Source organism: Protobothrops mucrosquamatus, unplaced genomic scaffold (assembly GCF_001527695.2).
Source record: "Protobothrops mucrosquamatus isolate PMUCROS unplaced genomic scaffold, P.Mucros_1.0 scaffold42, whole genome shotgun sequence".
Lineage (NCBI taxonomy): Eukaryota > Metazoa > Chordata > Lepidosauria > Squamata > Viperidae > Protobothrops > Protobothrops mucrosquamatus.
The window spans coordinates 641,783-666,109 of NW_015386424.1; the positions used below are offsets into that span (position 1 = coordinate 641,783).

Sequence of the window (24,327 nt, forward strand, 5' to 3'; positions counted from 1 at the left end):
ATTATTAAATATATACTATATATTGTAACCAGTAAAGATTTGCTGTTATTTTATAAATTCACTGAGTCTCAGTACATTCTAAAGAACAAGTGTCTGGTTGAAAGTGTCTGGTTGAAAGTATTTTGAATGTGGCTGTTTATAAGGGCTCTGAGAGGTTGTGATAGTTGCACTGCCCCAGACTATGCTGGTATGCATTTACAGTTCCTGCTTGATGAGGAAGTTATAGACTGTCCTATGCACCAATTGCTCCCTTTCCTGGACTGGAGGCCTTGTCACTCACCCTTTAGTCACCACCTGGTTGAATTATTGCAATGTGCTTTTTAGATAGAGCTGTCTTCAAAGACCACTTGGAAGTTTTAATTGTCCAGAATGCAGCAGTGCACATAGTATTGGGTGTACATTTGTTTGCTTATGTTACACCTATTATTGCGTGAGCTGCTCTGGCTTTCAGTTTTTCTTCTGATTGCAATTCAAGTTGTTGTTTATTACTTTAAAGTTCTTCCTGGCATAAGACCTGGGTATTTGCAGCATTGCCTTTCCCTAAGAAGATTAGCTTATCTCATTATATCAGGTAAGGTGGCATGCTGCAGGGTCCGTATTTAAAATCTTCCCATCTAGTGGGATCTCAGAAGCATTGCTTTTTTTGTGGTCACACCTACCAGTCTCATTGGCAATTCAATGGCCCAACCTTAGAAAGCTTTACAAGGCCATTAAGCTTTCTACTGGTGTGCTGGAATTGCATGGAAGGAGAGTAACTGAACTTACTGTGTGGCATCCCAAGGGGACGATTGTGCACAGGGTGTTTGTTTTTTTGTTTATGATTGTTTTATTTACTGATTTATGGATGTTGCAAGCTGCTACGAGTAGCTTAAGATGCAAAACTTTTATTTATTTAATTAGATTTTTATCTTGCCTTTTATTATTTTATAAGTAACTCAAGGAGGCAAATATAAATATTTCTTCCTCCTCCTATTTTCCGACAATAACAACACTGTGAAGTGAGTTGGGCTGAAAGTGAGCAACTGGCCCAAATCCACCAGCTGATTTTTGTGCCAAAAGTGGGACTGAAATTTACACTCTTCTGGTTTTTAGACCAGAATCCTAACTACTACACCAAGCTGGGTCTTTTTAATAAAATAAAATAAAATAATAAATTAAGGTTAGTTTAGTTTAGTTTAATTTAGGATAGGATAGGGTAGTGTAGTGTAGTGTAGTGTAGCATAGGATAAAATTAAGATACGATAGGATTGGATTAAGATAGGATAAGACTGGATAGGATAGGAAAGGACAAGATAGCATAAGATAGATAAGATGATAAGGTAGTGTTATTGGTTCTTTGAACTCCATGGAGATCCCAGAATTATTTTGGAGTTGGGTAGCCTAAAAAATCTGAAAAATTAAATGCATAAATATTTTGTCTCTAAACCCTTTAGCAGATAGTACCGAGCACATGGCTAGTATAAATTCAGTTATGAATTATTGTAGCCTTTTCGTGGTTTCCCATTTGTCTTTTAGCTATCTAGCTAATAAATTACAGTAAAGATTTTTGATGGCTCCCACTTTCTTCAATCCCAACTGATTTAGAGGAATGCGTTCTCAAACAGTTGTTCTTCGATGGAATTTATTATGCTAGTTGTCTTTGGCAGTCCTTACCTTCTGTGTTTAGATCTGTGGCTCTCAAAATGGGTGGAATGACATCTCCAGTTGTGAATTAATACTGATAAGCAGTGACCAAATGAGAAGAAGAGTACTATGCTGTTTCTCAATTCTTCCCTTCCTTCACCAGCTTACCATGAAGCAAAGTCTGAATTTTCTTTGGGAAAAAAAATCCCATCTGCATCATGACCTACACCAGTGATGGCGAACCTTTTAGAGACCGAGTGCCCAAACTGCAACCCAAAACCCATTTATTTATCGCAAAGAGCCAGGGCTGCATCAGCATTGTGGTGCCCTCGGGGGACGGGGTGTGTGGCCCACTGGGTGGGCATGACTGCAGTGGTCACGGCAGACTGGGTGAGCGTGTCCAGGGCCAGTCCCTCGCCATCTCTGGGGCATCCCCGGGGGGGCCAACACTGCTTGCTTGCTCACTTCCTGCCCTGTCACTTCCAAACTCCTTGTGCTCGCTACTCTGGCGAACTCTGCTGGGGCAACAGCAGAGAGGGCTCTTGAGTGCCGCCTCTGGAACGTGTGCCATAGATTCGCCACCACTGACCTACACATTATTTTGCATTGAAAGGTGTTGCCAAAATGAGTTGTTTCTTTGCTTAGCTAATTAAAATGTAGTCTGGCTCTGGTAGCTTTCGACCTAGATTTTTAAGATTTTAATAGATTTTAATTCTATTTATTCTCTCTTTTTTATTCAGTTGAGTTTTAAATAACCTTTTGTAGCTGATCTTGTATATATTCAGAGATATTAAAATAAAGAAAAGTGAAAAGAACCAGACCATATTATGTGCTTTTGAAATTGTTGAACTCAGACCACAAAAAAATATCCAGATACTAATGATAATTTTGTAAGCATTTGTTTCTGTTTTCTTTGTAGATATATGTCCCGGGTTCACGGTATGCATCCCAAGGAGACCACACGTCAGCTTAGTTTAGCAGTGAAGGATGGCCTTGTTGTCGAAACCTTGACTGTGGGATGCAAAGGTTCAAAAGCTGGTATTGAGCAAGAAGGATACTGGCTGCCCGGGGATGAGATTGTAAGTATATTTTCTGCAAGTCTTTCCATCACCATTTGCTGGAGTGTTGACTTGAAATTCTTAGTACCAGCTTATGTGTAGTCTTAGAAAAGCTTTATGGGGTAAAATGAGGTAAAAAAATGGTTTCGTAATTATCTCATGTAGTTGTAGCATTTTGTTTTAGAGCACAAAATGCTTAAGATTGAAAGTAATTATTGTCTGCATAAAGCTTCAGAGGTGTATTTTTAAAAATGCAGCCTAATGAATATAGATATTTATAAACATACATTTTTAGACATAGGTTAATTTCAAGGCATAGCAATTAAGGTGTTCATCAAAGAGATGCAGTCCAAAACAGTTTATGAAAAAAATTCTTTGGCATTCCAGTTGAGAAAATTCAGCACCCAGATTTTGTCATATGCATCCTGTTACTTGTTTCAGAAATAAGTGGAAGAGGAACACTTTCACCACAATATAAACCAAGTATTGTTACTTTAATCCACAACAACCATGTTTCAGTATGATAACTTGAAAGCACTTAATTTTGAAAACCTTGGAAAGTTATTTTTCTTTGCAAAACGTTCCAGGAATGGTATCAGGGAAACTTCTAAATAGCCCAAGTTTAGGAAGCTTTGTTTGTAGGGTTAGACTAGGATGACTAATTTTATTTTCATATAAATCTGAAAAATTAGCATGGGCTAAGACAGTGGTTCTCAACCTATGGGTCGGGACCCCATTTGGGGTCGATCGACCATTTCATAGGGGTCGCCAAGCAAGGCTGTCCGCCATTTTTTTTGTCCACCATTTTTTTTGTCCACCATTTTTTTCCCCTTTTCCGGCGGGTGCCTTACCTCCCTTGGGCTGGGCCAGCTGGTGGTCAGCCTGCTCCGTCTCTGCCGCTTGCCAGCTGCGCCTCGGCCGGCACAGGGGGCGGAACCACGCATGTACGGCGCTCCCGGGCAGGGAAAGTCCTCGACTTACGACCGGTTGGGTAGTCCTTGACTTACGACCGGTTTAGTCCTCGACTTACAACCGGTTTAGTCCTCGACTTACGACCGGTTTAGTCCTCGACTTACGACCGGTTGGGGTCGCGGCATTAAAAAGGTTGAGAACCACTGGGCTAAGATATACTGTTAAATTAACAGGTCTTTAAGCTGTCCTTCAGTTGATTTAGAAAAGCCACAAACACTAGCTGGGGCCTGCCTCTTCCACAGCAAATCCTCAAGCTTATGACATTGATTATAGATATAATGCTTTAATTGTTAGTTATTCTGAATAACTTAGAAATGCATTATTAACTGTGAATCAGTTTGGGTAATATATAATAGAAAGACATCAACTGTGACTTTACATTTTTTTTAAATTTGCCCCCAATATTGCTATAGTTTCATTTGGTATAGCAGTACGTTGGTAATAGTTATGAAATCTTATTTTATTGATAGAATGTCTGATTCAAAAAGTTAGCTATTTTAACTTTCTTTTTAATTAAATTTTGTCATGTAAGCATGAAATCCTAAATTTAGGATGTAAATTTATTTGTAAATCAGTTGCCTTGAGAGATGGATAACTCAAGCATATACAGGAAAAAAAATATTGTTTCTATTCAGTTTTTAAAGAGATTTTTGGATCTTACAAGTTAAATTAAGAGGAGAAGCGGCACTTTATAAGTGCTATTTTTAATATATAAGGTAGAAAATTTTAGTAGAGATGTTCTTCACCTAATTTAAATATCCTTAGGTATTAGTATTGTGCCAGATAAAGCTGTTGAGTACAACTACAGACTGTAGATTTAAGAGTAACAAACTGAAATACTAGATTTAGCAATACCATATATGATAGCAGGTATACTGCATGTAATCAGAGTTGTGTATATTTTCTACCGCATGCAGTTAGTCAGAATTCTTCACATAGAAAAGCTGATATATAAATCAAGTGAATATTCATGTGTTAGCTCAGATTGTATAGTGAATGTACTATAACTAGTCCCCCCAAAGGCCAGTAAGTGTTATATGGCTTGGAAATGTAGTTGTCCCTTTACTAATGTAAATCTTAACTGAGTTGTCTTTTATTTTCAACAGTTTCATTATGCATGAAAAAATGATTTAATGAACTAAGATTCTCATTTCCAGTTTCTGCAGCCAGTTTAATTTTTGCATTGCATAAATTGTAAAATATACACAACTCTATTCTTAATTAATGAGGGCTTGAATACGTTTTTTAAAAAAAATTCCATGAGAATATGAGAAAGTTTCTCTTCTCATTTACATTTAAATATTATATGCTAAGGTTTCTATTTATTAAAGGTACAGTCCCAATAATATATATCTTGCATCCCTTGGGTTCATATAATTAAATTGTTTAGAAATGAAAAATGTTACATAGATGCAACATATTGTGCATAACTTCTGTAATGGATTGATTTGCGAGTTTTTTAGTTTAGTAAAGCTTACTTTTGTATGACTGGAACCTCTTCTAAACATTTGCCTTCTCTCGTCCCTTTACCAAAAATAACATCAAATTTTTGATCATCATTTCCGTCATTATTTGTTTTGGAATTTTTATTTGTCCAAATCGCTTTGTTGCTGACGTTTAAGCATTATCAACTCTTCTTATAATCACAGGATATATTTTAATTAATATTAGATAGCTTTCCAATGCCCATGAACTAAGTTTAAGAAAAGATTAATGATTTACTTACTCTGTAATCATAAATATATTAAGTGCAATCCAGTTGTTGGCATGTATAAAAACACACCCAAGCTAATGGCATTTAAAAGTAGAAATAAAATGTAAGAGTAGTCTTGCAGAATTTGAAGAAGCCCTAAATTCAAATAGGTTTGGCTTTATAACCAACATTCCCGATCCGTGATGGAAAGCCACTTGGCCTTCTTAAATTTAATGATGTTTCCTGTCATAATTGCAAACTTCAAGCAAGGTTGAAAATACCTTCCAGACCACAGTACATGGTTAGAAAGATAGGTTCATTTGAAGTTGGGTAAGTTTGTTATATTTCGATTATTTTTTATGATACCAGAATACTATAGATAACAGAATATCAGAACTTTGTAATTGTCAGTCTTCTTTTTAATAAATAATTAATTTTTTGTGAAAATAAAATGACTCCTATTTCCTTTAGGGCTGGAGTACTTTCTATTATGGCAGTATAATTTTTGTTTCTCTGTGTCTTCTAGTAAACGATTCTGCAAAATCTTCACTCTTGCACATAAAATTGATTTTCTAATTTTGATTATAATATATATTTTGGAATTGCTTAAAAGTAGTTCCATAAATAATGGTAGTTATATTTTAAGAGAGGGGACTCATGAGAAAAGGTTTTATATACAAACTGTGGAAACAATTAGGTCCCTGATCAAAAGCAAAACACTTCTTGGATTTTTTGTGGGACATTATGATATATAAGCATGTCTGTCTTCACAGGGGCTATTAACTGGGAATGCTAATCCTTCTGCTTTTTTCCCCTTTGAGTATGTTTTCCTAATTAAGTTAAGTGCTTTTAGAAAACATTTTGAGGGGGGGGGAAGTCCATAAGAGTTTATCTGGGGGAAATTTGATTAGTTAGGATGCTCTCAGTAATAGATGTTTTCCCTTCAGTTTATGTTCCTCACATAGGTTCCAATACATAGACCATGTTTTTTTGTTTTGGTTTATTTTGTTTTCTTTATTTTGAAAGGCTTACAGCATGCGGCCTTTTTTTTGGACAACTGTAAAAATGAAGGTGAACAACTTTTGCACTATGTAGTCTTAAATATGTTCTGTTACATCTCTCTTTTTTGTTGGTGTTGTACATTAAGATAGATTAGATGTTGCTTTTCTAGTCTTCAAATAATGGAATTAATAATGCTTATCAGCCATGTTGTAACTGGTACTTGAAATCAGCCTGCTTTTTGCAGCACCTTGGTTAAAATACTATTTCCCCCCCCTCCTTCCTGGAGAGCTGGAAGTGGTCACTCACATGTTTTGCTGCAAGATATAAAGTTGCAATGCTTTTCCTTTTTTTTTTTTTTTTTTGTCAGTTACTTTGGGAGGATACGATGACATCTCGTGGAAGACTTTGCAAATACAGAAAAAGATATATTTGTATTCTGAGAATTTTTATGTTTATCATAATTAGAATAGTGGCTGCCAGATGTTAGTTATATAAATGTTCTGTCTCATCTGAGGAAATTACGTGGCAGATAACTTTGTACATCTCCGGTTCTGCAAAGGTTCCAGTATTTGTCCAAACTTTACACCAGCCTTTAAAAACAAAGATTTATGGTTTTATTTTATTTTTTCCAAAACTGAAAACAGAATTTGTATGGATTGGGTGGGGGAAAAACCTTTCCACGAACACTAAAATTTATTTTCCTCTGTGATTTTATTTCCAAATTTCTGTTTTCTCAGTTACATTTAATTTTTTAAAAAACAATATCTTACTTTGATCGAAGAAGAGGTTATACTAGAAATATAACTCTGCCCAATTCATAAGCATATGTTACTAACCACAGTGAAGCAAGATAACCAAGTTTGTATTGTAATTTCATAGCATAAGCTTCACTGTTTTATACTTGAGATGTGACTTTAGAGTTGACTTTACAATCAGTTAATATCATTCAGTGAATACTGAAAGACTGTCCATTCAGCCTAATGGACAAGGTCAGCTTTAGTACATCAGGCAAGCTATACAACAGAGTTTGCATCTCCTATCAGAAATAATCAGATCCGGTTTATGAAAATTTGGAGTTATTATTTTTAATAAATCCTATATATCAATTACAGGAAAAAATATGACCAAACGTCTAAATACACACAAAAAACCTCTCACAATAAATAAATCATTAAACTTAAAGAGAAAAGTAATAAATGTGCTTGGAGTTACAGATGCTAAGATGCAGCACAGCAAGAAGACATAAATGTCAGCTATTAGTTATACCATATTAATGATTTCACAGTGGACTATTTCAACTTTTTGCTTTTTTATATAATTAACTAATCCTCATATGGAAATCCCATTGAAATTAACTGGAGCAGCAAAATATCTGGTAGTTCCCTTTCATTTCAGTTGGTTTAATATAAAAGATTTGTCATGGAATTATGCCAAAATCTTTTATTTCATAATTGCTTCTTTTCCATGAATGTGGTTTTTTTCTCTGGATAATAAATTTTCATAAAGAAGAAGAAGAAAGGAGCACAAAATGAAAGAGTTAATTAAAATTAATATTCTGGTAGTCTTTGGTAAAAAATGCAACCAATAATTTAAAACACTCATGTTGCCTTTTTTCTGAAATGAACTTTGACTAAAAAGTTTAAGTTCTATAAATTGAATGTATCTTGCAATGGATTAATTGATGAACAGAAATCAGCAAGAAAAGGAAGATGAAATATAAAAGACCAGCTTACAAATTATGAGTTCTATGTAACTATTACATCATCAAACTCATTATCAAACTTAATATTTTTGTATGTTTATATATCAAAGTAGATATACATGTGGAAGTAGTGAGCATTCATATACAACATATCTCTATAGGAATGGAAACTACATTATTTCAAAGGATGAACACAAAAATTGAATATCAAATATCATGAATTGACACCTCCAAATGGGTCTAGTGATTTTAAAAACAACATATTTCAATATAAAACATTTTTTAGGAAGGGTTTTATTTTAACATACATGGTAGTTTACTTATCCCAAAAATGTGAGAATCTGGCATTCATAATCATTTAAATATGTCCCCTGACACACCTCAGAATTGTTTGGGTTTGTGATGGATGATGTGCTCTGCATTTAAGGACATTTTCGCAGTACAATACCAATGAAAATTATAATATGCATTGTGTCTGTGGAGACTCCCACCTGTAGGTCTCAGTTACAACGGAACTGGAAAAAGCTTGAAAAAGTTTTTGGTCATTTTAGATTGGACTCAGATTGATTATAAATAGGGGATGGAGCTACTTGGCCTAATGGAAGATCTCCCAATTCATCTAAATAAAATGCACCAATAACCCACACATGATTACAAATGCATATAAATACCTGTGACTAAACATTGATTCCGAGGTGCTTTATTTCACAGAGCAGGTTTTGACATTCTTTACATGTATCTCATGATTTCTATAGTTATTTTTAAGCTTAAAGAATCAAAATGAGTTCAGAATTTTTTTTTGCTATACAAGGCAGTGCAAAGCATGAGAAGGCCTCAAGTGTTCCATAAAACTGCTGATATGTTGATTGTTAATAATTTTATCTTCCCAAAGAACCATTTGTATTGATTTTGTAGTTACATTAGGCTGCTTGGCCTACAGTAGAAAAGTGCCTCTAGTACAGTGTTTCTTAAGCCCACTGGCTGGGAAATTGTGGGAGTTGAAGTCCACACATCTTAAATGTGTGGACTTAGCCAAAGTTGAGAAACGTGATCCTAAAACTTCTATTTCATTCTTCTTTGTAACATATAACTCTTAGATACTGTCCAGTAAGTAGAGTTGGTTTTTAGATGAGATTTCATTTAGCATGGTTTCAATTTTAAATAATGCACACTATTTATATGTGGACAGTAAAAGCTAAATGTATGTGAGCATTAGCCACTGAAGAGTATCAGAATTAATTCTATTCTTTAGAAATATCGATACTAACAAATGTGCTCATTTAGCTGGATTATGCCCACTATGAGAAAAAATAGGAAATCAGTGAGATGGAAAGAGGCAGTTTTTATTTCCCCCCCCCTGCATTTGTTATGAGAAATCGTATTTTTAGGCTCCATTTACACAGTTGAAACATTTGAAGGACCACAACCTTGAGCAAGACTGAAATTAGGTCAAAATTCAATATTTGGATTCATTGAAATCAAATTGCAAAAGGTATGTTTTGAAATCAAAATCATGCTTGAACTTGCCTTATTTTAAAGCTGATTTGTGTTTTGTTCTGCTCTGTTTGTAACTTCCTGCAAGTTTGCAAACTTTTAACTTGTCAGCATTCAACTTATATCATTTAATTTGCAGCAGTGTTCTGTTCTTGCAAGAACCTTTGCTTTGGCCTGGTGCAGTTTCCCATAACCTCATGTCTGTATTAAAACTATAATTTGCAGAATATTCAACCATCGTCACTCTGAAAGGTTGGGAGTTCTGCAGACTGTAAGATCAATGCAGCTGCAGAGCCCTAGAGGTTGGAAAAGCTGTTTAATGGGTCAATTTTGATATATTTCTCTGTTCTGTTCTAAATTCTCATGCAGGTCAGCAAATTTTAATGAAGAAATAAGAACATATATACAATTCAATCAGAGCAAAACCAAATGACAAAGTACTTTTTGGGTGATCTGGAAGTAGAAAGGAGAAAGGGCAGCCTTTAGATTCCTAGCCTCCAGCTAAAACTGGCCATTAAGTACAATTGACATCACAAGTGATGCTGGACATTTTCCTGCTTATGTGACCCTTATGTAGAATGGAGTCTTGTGTGAATTCTGAGGAACAGACGGACTTTTCTTTTATACATGTTCAGCATGCCTTTGCAGATGATCCAGCACTTTGCATGTGCTTATAGAAATAAATAGAGTGGAGGAATCATGGGGGTTCGGAGAGAGGCAAAGGGACAAACAATAAAATATGCATTGCTTTGGACTTTGTCATATTACTGTGACCTCAGCAGCTCTTGCTGCCTTTTTAAAGCTCTTTCTTCTGTCTAGTCAGAGAATATCCACTGTAGAATCAACTTATAAACCAATGCATTCAGGAGAAGCATCACAGCTGCCATGGACAAATTGGTGTGTGGAATAGCAGTGACAACTCCTGTGTGCTTCCCTCTCAAAAAACAAAAAAAAAAACCTCTAGAAAAAGGGGTACCGATTTCCAAAACTGCATCTGATGAGCACTTGATGAGGTTCCCTATGTTCCTTAGAATTCCACGTCTGGAGGATGATTTTGTCTTTTCAGGAAAAAAAAAAAAGATTAGACTTGGGAGAGGACCACTAGAACAACAAATGGTTGAATACAGGTAGTCCTTGACTTACAGCAGTTCATTTAGTGACCGTTCGAAGTTACAAAGGCATTGAAAAAAGTGATTTATGACCGTTTTTCACACTTACAACCATTGCAGTGTTCCCGTGGTCATGTGATCAAAATTCTTGGCCACTGGCAACTGACTCACATTTATGACAGTTGCAGTGTTTTGGGGTCATGTGATCACCTTTTGCGACCTTCTGACAAGCAAAGTCAGCGGGGAAGCCAAGTTCACTTAGCAACTTGTTATTAATTAAACAACTGCAGCGATTCACTTAACAACTGTGGCAAGAAAGGTTGTAAAATGGACAAAACTCACTTAACAAATGTTTCACTTAACAACAGAAATTTTGGGCTCAATTGTGGTCGTAAGTCGAGGACTACCTGTATCACAATTTATTTGCCTAAAGCAGAGGAAGGAGTTCCATTGCCTTCATTTAATAATGTAAAGATAATTGGGGCTTCATTGAAATTCAAAATTTATCTTGAAAAGAAACCATTTTTGGGGGGAAGATCTCAGTGCATGGGAACATGACACAAGAGTGTTCATGCTGTTAATCAGACACACTCATTCCATGATTTAAGCCTTGGCATTGATCAGAAACTAAAAGCAAAGCACTTTCAGATACCAATTACCAAGCTTATAGAGCGGAATTTAAAAACAAACAAAACAAAAGGTATAATCCATGAAAGAGGTGCCATATTTTAAAATGCCTAACCATTGCTAGACTTCAAGAAATGTGCTTTTTTAAAAAATTCATGGCTGTTTCAGATATTGACAGACTGTTCTATCAAATTATTTTGTATTTTTTGTAGGACTGGGAGACAGAAACTCATGACTGGTATTGTTTTGAATGCCATTTGCCTGGAGAGGTGTTGATATGTGACCTGTGTTTTCGGGTGTATCATTCCAAGTGTTTATCTGATGAGTTCAGGCTTAGAGACAGCAGTAGTCACTGGCAATGCCCAGTTTGCAGGGTGAGTACCTCTGAGCTTTCATGTGCTGAATAGAGGCTTGGTATTTGTTATTTATAGTTTTAAGAGATTTCTGGTGAGGAGAAACATCCAGCTTTGCCTAATGCAAGGAAAGTCCCCATGTTCAATGTAGAAGCAGACATCTGGGTGTGTCTGGGCAAAATTAGTGAAATAAAAACATGCTTCCCATAATCCTTGCCTTAAGGCAGTCCTTAAATGTTTTGCTGGATTGGACTGGGAAAAACCTCTTGTCCTTAACTTTGAGTTTCAGAATTCTCCACGTGAATCTTTTAACAGGCCTTGGCCTTAACAAGAAAATAGTACAGGAGCTTAATTCCCATTCATTTCATTAGTAGGACTACTTTGACCTCCCTCTCACACCCAATAAGCGCTCAAGATGTATTGTCTTGGTGGACATAGGCCTCCCCTCTTCCAAGTTCATCCCTTCCTAACATCCATAGAACTTGAAACCAGAGTGATGCCTTAACCTTTGGCTCTTTCACTTGCCTGGATGTTAAATTCTTTCTGCATTTGCCCAACCATATCCAGATGTGTGCAATATTTTTCTTGATTCTTCTCTAATACCAACAACTGGATTATTATTTAGAAAATGTAAGCTTTATGTGCCTAATTTCTGTCAGGACTCCAGAACGTTTAAGAAAAATACAGTACACATATAAACAAACTTATAAACTTATAAGTTATAAACTTGATTAATTCATTTATTTCCTAATGAATTTTTTGCCACCCTTTAAATCAAAAGTTTTCCCAGGGTGACTTAATAGAACATTTAAATAATGTAATCTAAGTTTTTCTTTATTTCTCTTTCACTTTATATTTTAAGCTATAGATGTTTGTGAATGTTGTGGGATGAAATTCATGAAAAGCAATTTTATTCAATGTTGCACATTTCTCCAATCATGATGACTGTAGCATCCACCAATGGGTTATCATAGCCTTCCTGCTCAGTTGAGACTAAGCCAGAACTTTAGCCACGCCTCCTCTGGGCGGTTCCTTCCCAGTTCTTGCTTAGTCTCAGCTCAGTTGGAATGGAAGTATTTTGGCTCCTTAGCTAGGCTATTGAATTAATTGCAGCTTTATCTACTGTCCTCGCGTGTGACAACCTGGTTCCCTTATTACAGCACCATGCTGTTCTGGCCTTTTTGAAAGGGGCCCTACACACTGCACCTCCTAGGGTACACCGCTTTCCCTCGTGGGACCTACCTATGGTGTTGCAAGCCATCACGGGATCGCCGTTTGAGCCCATTCGGTCTTGCTCCCTTAGGTTCCTTTCATTGAAGGTTGCCTTTCTGGTGGCTATCACTTTGGCCAGGCACATTTCTGAACTGGCCGCGTTGTCGGTCAGGAGTGACTTGTGTTTTTTTTGGGAGGACAGAGTGGTCCTTCGTTTGGATCCCTCTTTCATTCCGAAAGTGAACACCTGGTTCCACAGGTCCCAAGATTTGATTCTTCCAGACTTCTGTCCCAACCCTTCTCATTGTCTGGAAAAGAGTTGGCATACCTTGGATGTACGCAGGGCTCTGCGTTGTTATATTAAGAGGACAGCGGTTTTCCGCAAATCGGAGGCTCTATTTGTCTCTTTTCAGCCCTCTTCTATGGGACAGAAGGTGTCATCTTCCACCATTGGGAGGTAGATTCGGGCATGCATCGCTCACGCCTATGGGTCGCAGTCTCTAGCGGTTCCCGCACGCATTACTGCTCATTCCACACGTAGCGCGGCCACTTCAGCGGCTTGGTCTACCCAGGCTTCCATGGAGGAGATCTGTAGGGCTGCGACTTGGTCCTCTTCCTCCTCTTTCATCAAGCATTACAGGCTTGATAAGTTCACGGCTGCGGATGCTTCATTTGGCAGGAGGGTTTTGCAACAGGTAGTTTCTTCTCGGGACACACATGCCTAGATTTCCCTCCCTGGGGACACGTAGCTTTGGTATGTCCCATTGGTGGATGCTACGGTCATCATGATTGGAGAAAAGAGCGTTGTCTTACCTGAACGCCTTTTCTCAGCATGATGACGTAGCATCCACACCCGCCCTTTTGCAACAATCTAGGCAGGTGTAGTTTTGTGGGGAGCCATTGCGTCGAACTTGTCAGGTGTGCTTCACCTCATCAAGAACTGGGAAGGAACTGCCCAGAGGAGGCGTGGCTAAAGTTCTGGCTTAGTCTCAACTGAGCAGGAAGGCTATGATAACCCATTGGTGGATGCTACGTCATCATGCTGAGAAAAGGCGTTCAGGTAAGACAACGCTCTTTTTGCTAGAGTTTCTGTGAAATCAGGTGCTTTTCATTCAGAATCACCTTTTTTGTACCCCCTTTTAAAAAAACATTGCCTTAAAAATCAAATAATGTCTGGATTTCTTTTTTTCCAGAGTGATACAATTTGCATAGGGATACCAAAGGAAAGAGAGATGGCAATTTTGATAGACCTTTTTCTCCTCTATTTTTCCTATTTAACTTTCTCACTTAGACATGCATAGTATATACTGTGCTGAAGAATGTGTTGAAAAACATTTGTGATTGAATGGTCGCTGTAAATTAACAGGTAGAAAGCATCATCTTCCTTATAACAAAGATAATTGATAAAAATAATGGAGGGGTAAAAGTCACATGATAGAAATAAGAATAAATGGTGAATCCTTAGGGGGAGAGATGTTGCTCCCGCTATACCTTTTCTGAGAAATAAGAACCTTCTTAATTACCTTTGGTTCTCCTTTCTTTTTTTAAGCCAAACATTTTTCCTTCCTCACTATGAGCTTCGTTGTTTTCTTGCAGATGTTTCATTACCAAACAAGGTAACATCATCACCGTTAGCAAACATCCAAGCTCAGAGAGCAACAAGGGCCTCACAGTTCAATCTTGAGCTACAAATATTCTCTTCTATTGGTTTTTCCTTCCTCCCTTGACTTCCTTACAAGTAGGCCTTGCTCCCAAATAAGCTATCACTCATAAAAGAGCCTCCATTTTTTCAGAAACTACCATCTATACACAGCTGCCAGACTTAACTGGACTTCTGTCTCCTTACCCAGCTTTCTACATGCTTCCTCCATGGTTTGACTATCATGAGCACCCTACATTTGTTTCTTTTATTTAAGCAAATGGGCAGCAAACAACTTCTTAGCTATCTTGATTTTGGTCCTATGTTGGTTGGGTAAGATAAGTTTTCAAAATCAGACTTATTTTTCCTTCTGATTGTGCATCTATTGCTGCCAAAATTAAACAACTTTTGGGCCGGGGAGTGGGATGTGATTGAATAACAGCTTGTGATCCAATCTTTGGAATTTATGTAACAAAACTAGATAGGATTCTTCATGTCCCAGTTGATTTTCAATATATCTATAGGCAATTTTGGCATATTTTTAGGACTTCTGCTCCTCCAGATTTGATTGATATCAAATTACAAATTCAAACCTTTCAAAAAGTGTGTATGAGAGATCAAGACTCATGACTGTGGCCAAAAACTCCATGCAGGCCATTGTGTTAGTCCATTGTGTCCTAACATTGGCCATTCCCAGGCCCAGAATTCCACTTTCATTCACATGGCTAATGAATGAAAGGTCTGGAGTCCATGAATCTGAAGTCCATGAACCTAGAAATCACCAAGGTTGGGAAACACTGTGTTAGTCACTAACTGCCCTGATTTATATTGACCAGATGCATTTGCTAATCCTGGTGTGCCTTCCTGCCTATGCCCAACAGTGCATATGATACATATAATCTATAATGCTTTAGTTACAGGTGGCAAATACCAGTCACTATTCAGCAAAGGAACAGCTAGTGCAGTCAGATCACCATCTTTTTTTTGGGGGGGGGGGGTCTCAAATTGGTTTCTGGAACTCTCCTGCTCAGTCGGCAGTACTTAAATCTCAGTGCAAGACTCACTATCATTGATTCACAAATGCATTTATTTTGGGAAACAAGTCTGGCTTTAGAAAGGACTTTCTAATGTTTTTGCTCCCCTTCATAGGAGGCTGGAGCAGATCACAATAGCTAAAAATCCAGAGGCACTTTCTGCATTTTCCTGTTGTCATTCTGTACAAACATTTCCTTCCTGAGATGCTTTTGCTATGAGAATTGAATAGAAGATTAATGAAGCAGAGGTCATTCTTCAGCCATTAAACAGGAAAATCCCTTGGGCATTGTGAATTAAGTTGTAAATAATGTCAAGTGCCTGCACTTTCTTGTTCACATGTGTACATTTATTCACACAAAGAGACTTTATTATAAGAAATGGAATTTAGCTTCAATGGACATGATGTTAACCAAAATTGCTGAATCCATACAAAGCACCTTTGTGGTTTTAACACTTCCCTACACTTCTAGCACAACAAGCTGTTCTGGAAAGTAGGAGGAAATTGCATAGGTCGTTAAGCAAGGACCTCATGTGTTTCTGACTTCCAGAAACATTTGGGAAGACTTCAATGGACTTTACTTGTGGGAAGCTAGCAGGAAAGGTCACAAATCACAATCACTTGACTGTGGCACAAGGCAGTGGTCAGAAATCCATGTAGGTTGCCAAGCCACTGGATTGTGATTACATGACCACAGGGATGGTGTGCTGGCCAAAACATTAATGGCTCTTTGTTACTACCACTTGTTCAATGGCGTTGGTGTTGAAAATTTGAATTAAGTCTGGCAATAGTGCAGATTTAATAGCTGGAAGCATTGAAGTCAATCACTGAACCTTTTACTATGGTCTTTAAGCCACAAAATGCAGTATTTGTCAAATATGTAAAGCAGATAGATAGAAACAGATAAATATATAGATATGAATAAAAAGTGGTCATACAATACAATAACATAATAAAAACAGCAACAATAACAATAATAATCCAAATATCAGTGTTAATCAACAAGATTGGCACTAATCTTCAGTCATTAGAACAAATAAAGGCCCAGAATTGGGCAACATGTGTAGATACGTCGGAGTCCTGGTGGGATAGAAGAAGGAATAATAGAAGAAGGAACAGAATGAATAATAAGCATTACACCTTCTGCCAGGTTTTTTTTTTAAATTTCATATAAATGTCATCTGATATTCCCTGCAAAGAGAGCAACTGAAAAGCATTTGGCCCAGGGACTCCATGGAACTGTGCCCACATGGGCACATGCTCTTCTGTAGAGCGATGGTTTTGTAACACTCCTGAAACACTGAAATGTACTTTGAAACCAACTAGCCTGCCCTATGAAAATGGTTTTCTTCAATTAAATGAAGAGTACTGTTTTCTAATGCAAAAACTGAAACCATGGGGGGGAAGAGGGGGGGAGATGAGAGAGCTTATTTTGCTTATTTCATTTTAAAACGTGCATGTAAGATAGGTGTACCATATTTATTATGCACTTTCTCATAAATCCTTCTCAAGTATAAGGCCAGATCCATAGGTTATCAGTGGAATAACTTTGATGAGTAGAAGAAAATTCTTCTCTGTTTTTTTCAACCATGACAACTTTAAGTTGCATGAATTTCAACTCCCAGAATTCTCCAGCCAGCTCAAGTTGAAGTCCATACATATTAAAATTTGTCACTGCTGAGAAATACTGGACTATGACTAGATGTCCAGGACCAGTCTTCCCTATTGCTTGTTTTTTGTTCCTTTTATTTTAAGGTAATCAATAGGAAATTTGGGGTATTCTGTCTGCATTCTTTAAAATGGTTTTGTGCTGAGGTCCCATTTTGTTTCTGGCCATTAAGATCTGCAAGAGAAATATGACAGTGATGTGGTAATGCTGGTAAAACAATTGAAAGTCTTTTAAGTGATTGCACTGTTATTTTTGGCGATGGAGATAAATGTTGTAAGACTCCTCAAATTTGAATATACCTGTAACCATTAAAAAAAATCATGCCACTAGAATTTGCTATTTTGGTGTGTCATATTTCAGAGGCATGATTTGTAACAGGCTCTGGATTTTCAGAAATAGGGTTTGGCAATATGTATGTGCCTCTTGAATCACAGGGTATCCATCCCTGCTTTAAAGACAGAGTACTAAAGATTGCTGTGCCACTGTTGGAAACAATAGAGCAGTGGTGGCGAACCTATGGCACGGGTGCCAGAGGTGGCACTCAGAGCCTTCTCTGTGGGCACTCGCGCCGTCGCCCCAGTCCTAGGCCTTCAGCTGGGTTTTATAAAAACTTTTGGTTTAGGCCTCTGCTGCCGTGTGCAAAAAAAAAAAAAAAGGTTCAATCAATCAGTCAATTTCAACTTCTGGCGGGAAAAAAAAGATCTTGCAAAGTTGGAATTGATTGATTGAACTTTTTAGTCCCACCCAGTCTGCCATTACCACCGCAGCCGTGCCCACCCAATGGGCCGCACCCACTCGGCACCCGACGATGCATAAGTGGGTTTTGGGTTGCAGCTTGGGCACTCGGTCTCTAAAAGGTTTGCCATCACTGCAATAGAGCAAGTTTCCTCCCTTCTTGAGGGTGTATTAGGTCTCAAATCATTCAGTCATCTCCACCTTATAGTCTTTAGGTTTTATGGACTCATACTTGCAAAGACTTAATTTACAGAGAGGAGGGGATTCCTTGTAGATGTAAGTTGAATTATGGATTTTCCTCTAAGTTGTAGCCAGAGGGATGGGCATTTTTTTTAACAGCCAGGACTAGTTGGTTCTTTGTACTCATTTTCTCATAATGAACCCTCTAAAGCAGTGGTTCTCAACCTTCCTAATGCCGTGACCCTTTAATACAGTTCCTCATGTTGTGGTGACCCCCAACCCCCCATCCAGCTGGCCGGGGGGGGTATCAAAAACTTGACAAAAAAAGAGGAAAAAATGGGAAAGTATAGGTAGTCCTCGACTTAACAACAATTCGCTTAGTGACTGTTTGAAGTTACAACAGCACTGAAAAAGCGAATTATGATCATTTTTTACACTTATGATTGTTGCAGCATCCCCAGGGTCATGTGATTTACATTCGGATGCTTGACAACTGATTCATATTTATGATGTTCACAGTGTCCCAGGGTCGCGTGGCCAGCTGATCACTCAGGTTGCAGAGTGCCTGTAGGGGGGAATCTGTGGGTCTCTGGGATGGGACTGGGGTGGGTGCCTGCCTTCCTCCCCTCCCTTCTCTCCCCTGGTCCCTTCCTTCTTTTCTTCCTTTCCTTCACCTCCCTCTTAGTCTCTTCCTCCTTCCCTCCCTCTCCCATTGTCCCTTCCATCTTTCCTTCCCCTTCTTAGTCTCTTCCTCCTTCCCTCCCTCTTTCCTTCCTTTCCTTTCCTTCCCTTCCCTTCTTTCTTTCCTTCTTTCCTTCCTTTCCTTCCCCTCCCTCTTTCCTTCCTTCTTTCCTTCCTTTCCTTCCCCTCCCTTAGTCTCTTCCTCCTTCCCTCCCTCTCTCCCCTTGTCCCTTCCTTCCTTCCTTCCTTCCTTCCTTCCTTCCTTCCTTCCTTCCTTCCTTCCTTCCTTCCTTCCTTCCTTCCTTCCTTCCTTCCTTCCTTCCTTCCTTCCCTTCCATTGTTCCTTCCTTCCTTCCCTCTCTCATTGTCCCTTACTTCCCTCCCTCTTCGTCCCTTCTTCCTCCCTCCCTCCATGCCCAGGAAGGGACAAGGGGAGGGGGAGAGGCTGCCAGCGTGGCTGGCGGCTTTACTGCCGGTGGCCATGGCGACATGCCAAACCTGCCTGTGCAGAGGCAGAGGAGAGCTCCTCCCAGCTCACTTGCTCAGCTTCGCCAGAAAACATGCCGCTTGCTAAGTTAGCAGAAGCGCCAGGATCAGCGCCAGGCTACAGCTGATTCGCGCTTCTGCTAAATTAGCAAGTGGCATGTTTTCCAGCAAAGCTCGAGCAAGTTTGCTGGTCAGGAGCCAAGGAGAGCTGCTACAGCTGATCTGCTTCTGGGCTGCTCTGCAGAAGCACGGATCAGCTGTAGAGGCTCGCCCCGATCCTGGACAAGAGGGAAGGAAGGAAGGACGGAAGGGACAAGGGGAAAGAGGGAGGGAATGAGGGACAAAGAGGGAGGCAAAGGAAAGGAAGAAAGGGACAATGGGAGAAGGAGGGAAGGAGCAAGGGACAATGGGAGAAGGAGGGAAGGCGGAAGAGACCAAGCGGGAGGGAAGAAAAGGAAGTTCTAGCCAGCAGAGGCTTGGCAGCCCGGCTGCTGAGGAACAGAAGAGCGCAAAGCCAAGGAGAAGAAGGTGGCGGTTTCCTCCCAAAGGGGGCTCCTTTTCTCCACCCCTTCCCCTGGTTTGTGGGGAATTTCTCGTCACCAACGCTGACAGGTGCTCCTTCGAGCCCGCCGCGAGCTTTCTCGCCCCCTTTGCTTCTCCCCCCCACTTTTGTGAGGATTGTGGCGCTCTTGGGAAGCCGATCGTGCTTTGAAGCTTAGGAGAGGAGGAGGAGTCCCTCCTTCCCTTCCTCCTTCCCTCCCTCTCTCCCTGTCAAGCCCCGGCAGGCTCGACATGAACGGGCGGAGGAGGAGTCGAGGATGGGCGGGGTGGCAAAGGAGACCGGCGGCCATTGCCAGACCTCCCAGCTGACAAGCGCAAGTTCAGGGGTCTGAACGGGCGCAGGAGTTGGGTGCTGCGGCAGCCTCCCCTTCGCTGACCTGCGTGCACAAGAAGTCAATCCGGTTGCTGCACAATGAGTCTCTGGGGAGGGCGGGGCCTTGCTCTGCGCCTGTGCTTTTCATGCGCCCCCTGCAGGGCACATTTGGTAGAGTTTGTGCAGACTGCCGCCAAGCAGCATATTTTCCACAAACAAGTGAGGTGGAACGGAGGGGGGGAGGGAGGCACCGCCGCGGGGGGGGAAAGAGAAGGCGGTTGACAAGCCCTGCCTAAGACCATCGGAAATATATGTTTTCCGATGGTCTTAGGCGACCCTTGTGAAAGGCTCATGCGACCCCCAAAAGGGTCGCGACCCACAGGTTGAGAACCGCTGCTCTAAAGGGTGCTATCCAAAAAGATAAAGAAGTTCAATGGGCTTGTAGAAAAGGCAATCAGGCTATTCAGCATTATCATCCATAAATAAATAAATGCCTAAAAGAAATAACTGAAGTAATCTCCATAGCAAGGGTACAGCCTGCATCAGCTAGCTTCCAACTAAGATTCTCAATTCCCAAAGACAAGAAACCCTGTTTGAGGTAGCCCCTGAAATGTTACTAAATTTACTAATTGGAGGAGCACAATCATGTCCAAAATGCTGTAATTGGAAGAGGACAGCCGTATTAGATTATGGTGGTGAAAAAAAATCAGGAAACTGTTAGCACTTTTTTGATTTTAAATAACATTTGTTGGTTGAAAAAGATGCAACTCCATTCCTTACTTTACTAAGTCATTCTTTTGAACTAGCAACCTAGGTGTATTAAATAAATTAGCAGTAGGACTGAGGATCATCTTAAAGGATTTCTCATATCAAAAAATACTGTGTTCTTTGGCAAAATGTGGGGTTAATTTCAGGGATGCTTTGCATTGAATTGGCACTGCATTGGTGAAACCACACTTGGAATATTGTGTCCAATTCTGCTCACCACGATACAAAACAGATGCTCAGGCCCTAGGAAAAATGCAGAGAAATACAACAAAATGATAAGACATCTAGAGGCTAACTTGTTCAATGAACACTTAAGTAAATTGGGTTATGGTATGTGTGGCCTAAGGATTAGGGGTGACAGGATAGCAGTCCTTCAGTACTTGAGGGGAGAAAAGGGGATTGATCTATTCTCCAAAGCACTTGAGGGCAGGCAAGAAGTTACAGGTGGAAGATCAAACTTAGGAGAAATTTCCTAACAGAACAATTATCAGTGGAACAGCTTACTTCCTGAAAGTGCTCTATCAATGGAGGTTTTCAAGAAGGTTTGGACAACTTTTTGTCCAAGTGAACAGGTGGTTTTCTCTAGAACAGGGGTGTGAAACTGCTGGCCCTTGGGCCGGACGCATCACGCGGAAGCGGCGCCCACCCCATTGCCGGCAATGGCAAAACAGTCCCAATATGTTGCGCGACGTCATGTGACATCACGAGTTTGACATGTCTGGTCTAGAAGATTTCCAGAGTTCCTTCCAACCCTGTTATTGTGTGTTCTATGAATTCAATTAAAATATGACCAGGATAGACACCATCTGCTATTTTTTGGCTGAAAGTCAAAATCGTAATTGGAGCAATAGTGGGATTTTATAAGCCTGGCAGGACCAGAGCTACTGGATGTTGTCCTTAGGAAGATTGTTGGGACTATTAAACCAAGGACAGATTGTGATGCTTGGTGTTTGTATTTCCTCTTCCAGGATATTTAAGGTATAATGTCAGATTATCAAAGCCCACGAGTAATCTTTATTCAAGGGCAGCCAAAGTTGAAGAATTCATTCAACATTTTAATTATTTAAGATGTGTTCAGAAAAGGGCTGCATTTTCAGGCTTAAAAAATACACATACAGCATAAGTATGGTTGCAGAACAGTATCAACATCTCTTCAGTATTTCATGAACTTTATAAAGTGGTTTTTTTTACACCCACCCGCCCACCCCCAAGCATATTAGTAGTGCAAAAAAGGTATTTCCCTATTCATAGAATTTTAATTCCAAACTTAATCATCATTCCTCTTGCATATTTGTGGGTGGCTTTCCATTGTTATTGCTGTGGGGGCTATATGATGAATTTCTTACAATCCATGAACATCATTCCATAATATTAAAAACAAAAGCAGGCAGAATCATTAGGAAGAATTCCAGTAGGGTATCAAATAAGAAGGATAAATGCTAGTGATTTTTTTTCCTAACTATGCTTGGCCTTTCCTTGATAAGAGGCAAAGATTAAAATCAAAAGAAATTAATTCCTACAATTGCTTGCATCCCATATTTTTGTAAACCTGTTTATCAAAGTGCCACTGACATTTTCAATTTTTAAAAATTCATTTAACTTTTAATGATAACAGTTTTATCATTGGTAAAGTTGGAGCTCACACTTCTAGTGGTTCCATAGTTTGAAGTTTGCAGTCTCAGAAAAAAATGGTGATAATGATATTATTCTTCCAAATGAAAATATTTAAATGTAATAGCTAAAACTTTTGCTTATTAGGAAAACAAAATAATTTTATGAAGTTCCAAATGTATATTATGCAGTCCAGTTCAGATTGAAATTGAAATGATCTTGAAATATTGCTTGTTTTTATTTATCTACTGAATAAATAAGTGTTATTTTTCCAGGAAAATAGTAATATTAATAATAGCAATGCTACTTATTCTTTTTTTTCTGTGGTGAATTATTGGTACCTTCCTGCAGAAGGAAAGTATACAATTATTATTATTATTCTTTGCACTGGGAAAATATTTTTCCCCTGGATGGGGCAGATTTCATTAGAAACAAAGGAAATACAATGAATATAGAACCATGAAGAATCTTTTTGCCCATAGCTTTAATTTCATCTACATATAACTATTAAAAATGTAAGGTTCAAATTTAGGAAATTAGCTGCATTCTGAAAAGTTCGAAATGTATATTGAACAGACAATTTCCTGTTTACTATTATGGATTAATTAATTCAACCACTATAATATATTATTTCCAGTCTAATCCTACTTTGGATCAATACCTTCTTCCATTGTTACGCTGGCTTTAAGAAGGCTAGTTGCTAATTTTCCAGGCAATTTGCATGCAGAGAAGCCCACTTTAATAGTAATTAGAAAAGCTAGACTAAAAATGTACAGGACAGTTTTTAGGTTTCATGGCCCTCTTCTGGTGTGATATTTTTTATTCTTTTAGTTTGGTCTTGTAGAATGTTGGTTTCTGTGTCCTAAGTGCAAGGATAATCACAAAGCTTTAAGCTTTTGAAGAGAAGCTGAGCCATTTAGATTTCAGAATCTGGATTAGGTTGTGCAAAGTATTGTGACTTGCTGACTGTTACTAAATAAGTCATTTTAACTGGTCTGGCACAGAAAGAAAAGCTGTGCATGCAGTTTTATCCATTCTCTCCATGGCTGTGTAATCTTCAAGCCATTCTTAATTGGGTTTTTCTTGGCCAGAAAAACTTAGTGCTGTGGGGCACTAAGGTTATGGCAACTGGCCAGCCAAGCCAGCTTTAGCCACCTCTTTTTATTCATACAAACATATACCCATGTGCATAAGTACACTTTTTAGATTTGATTTTTTTAAATATTATTTTTTTAAATAAGTATCATGTAGAGCCTTAAACACTTCTGTTCTTCAGTAAAAAAAAAACCCCGCTATACAGAATTGTTTCTTTTTTCTGCCACATGTCTAAATTATGAGCCTGATGTTCCTTCTTTGAAAACCATAATCAATTGGCTACTTGGTGGTAAGATGACTTTGCGTACACCACTCCACTCCCAATTTTCTGTGGGATATAATACAATGATCAAATTGGACTTGGATTCAAATCCCCACTTAGCCATAGAAACTCATTGGGTATCCACTACATCGCCTCAGCCCAACCTGTCTAAAATGTATATATATATATGCAATTTTGAGCTCCTGGAGAAATAAGGAATGCAAAATTTGCTGTTCTTTAACAGGATCCATTCCTTTTCCCTAAATGATTATGTTCCACTTAATGGCTGCTTTCCTGCTCACTCCTTTCGCAGATTACCCCCCCTCGCCCTACCACCCTCCCTGGACACAGAGATATACAATATTGTTCCAAAAAATTGCCAACCAGATGCCATATTTGTTGTCCAGATCAATGTTGAAGGGCAAAAGAATGTTGGAATGTTCAATTTG

The 24,327-nt window shown here is 38.9% G+C and overlaps 1 protein-coding gene across 4 annotated transcripts in view; it reads left to right on the forward strand.

Annotated features, from left to right (window-relative positions):
- ZMYND11 (zinc finger MYND-type containing 11) overlaps positions 1–24,327 on the forward strand; it is a 127,755-nt gene that overhangs the window by 81,052 nt on the left and 22,376 nt on the right. For all 4 annotated transcript variants that reach the window (XM_015811488.1, XM_015811489.1, XM_015811490.1 and 1 more), the window contains exons 3-4: positions 2,543–2,702; positions 11,493–11,654. In XM_015811488.1, the coding sequence (XP_015666974.1) occupies positions 2,543–2,702; positions 11,493–11,654 (322 nt within the window). The remainder of the gene's footprint in view (positions 1–2,542; positions 2,703–11,492; positions 11,655–24,327) is intronic.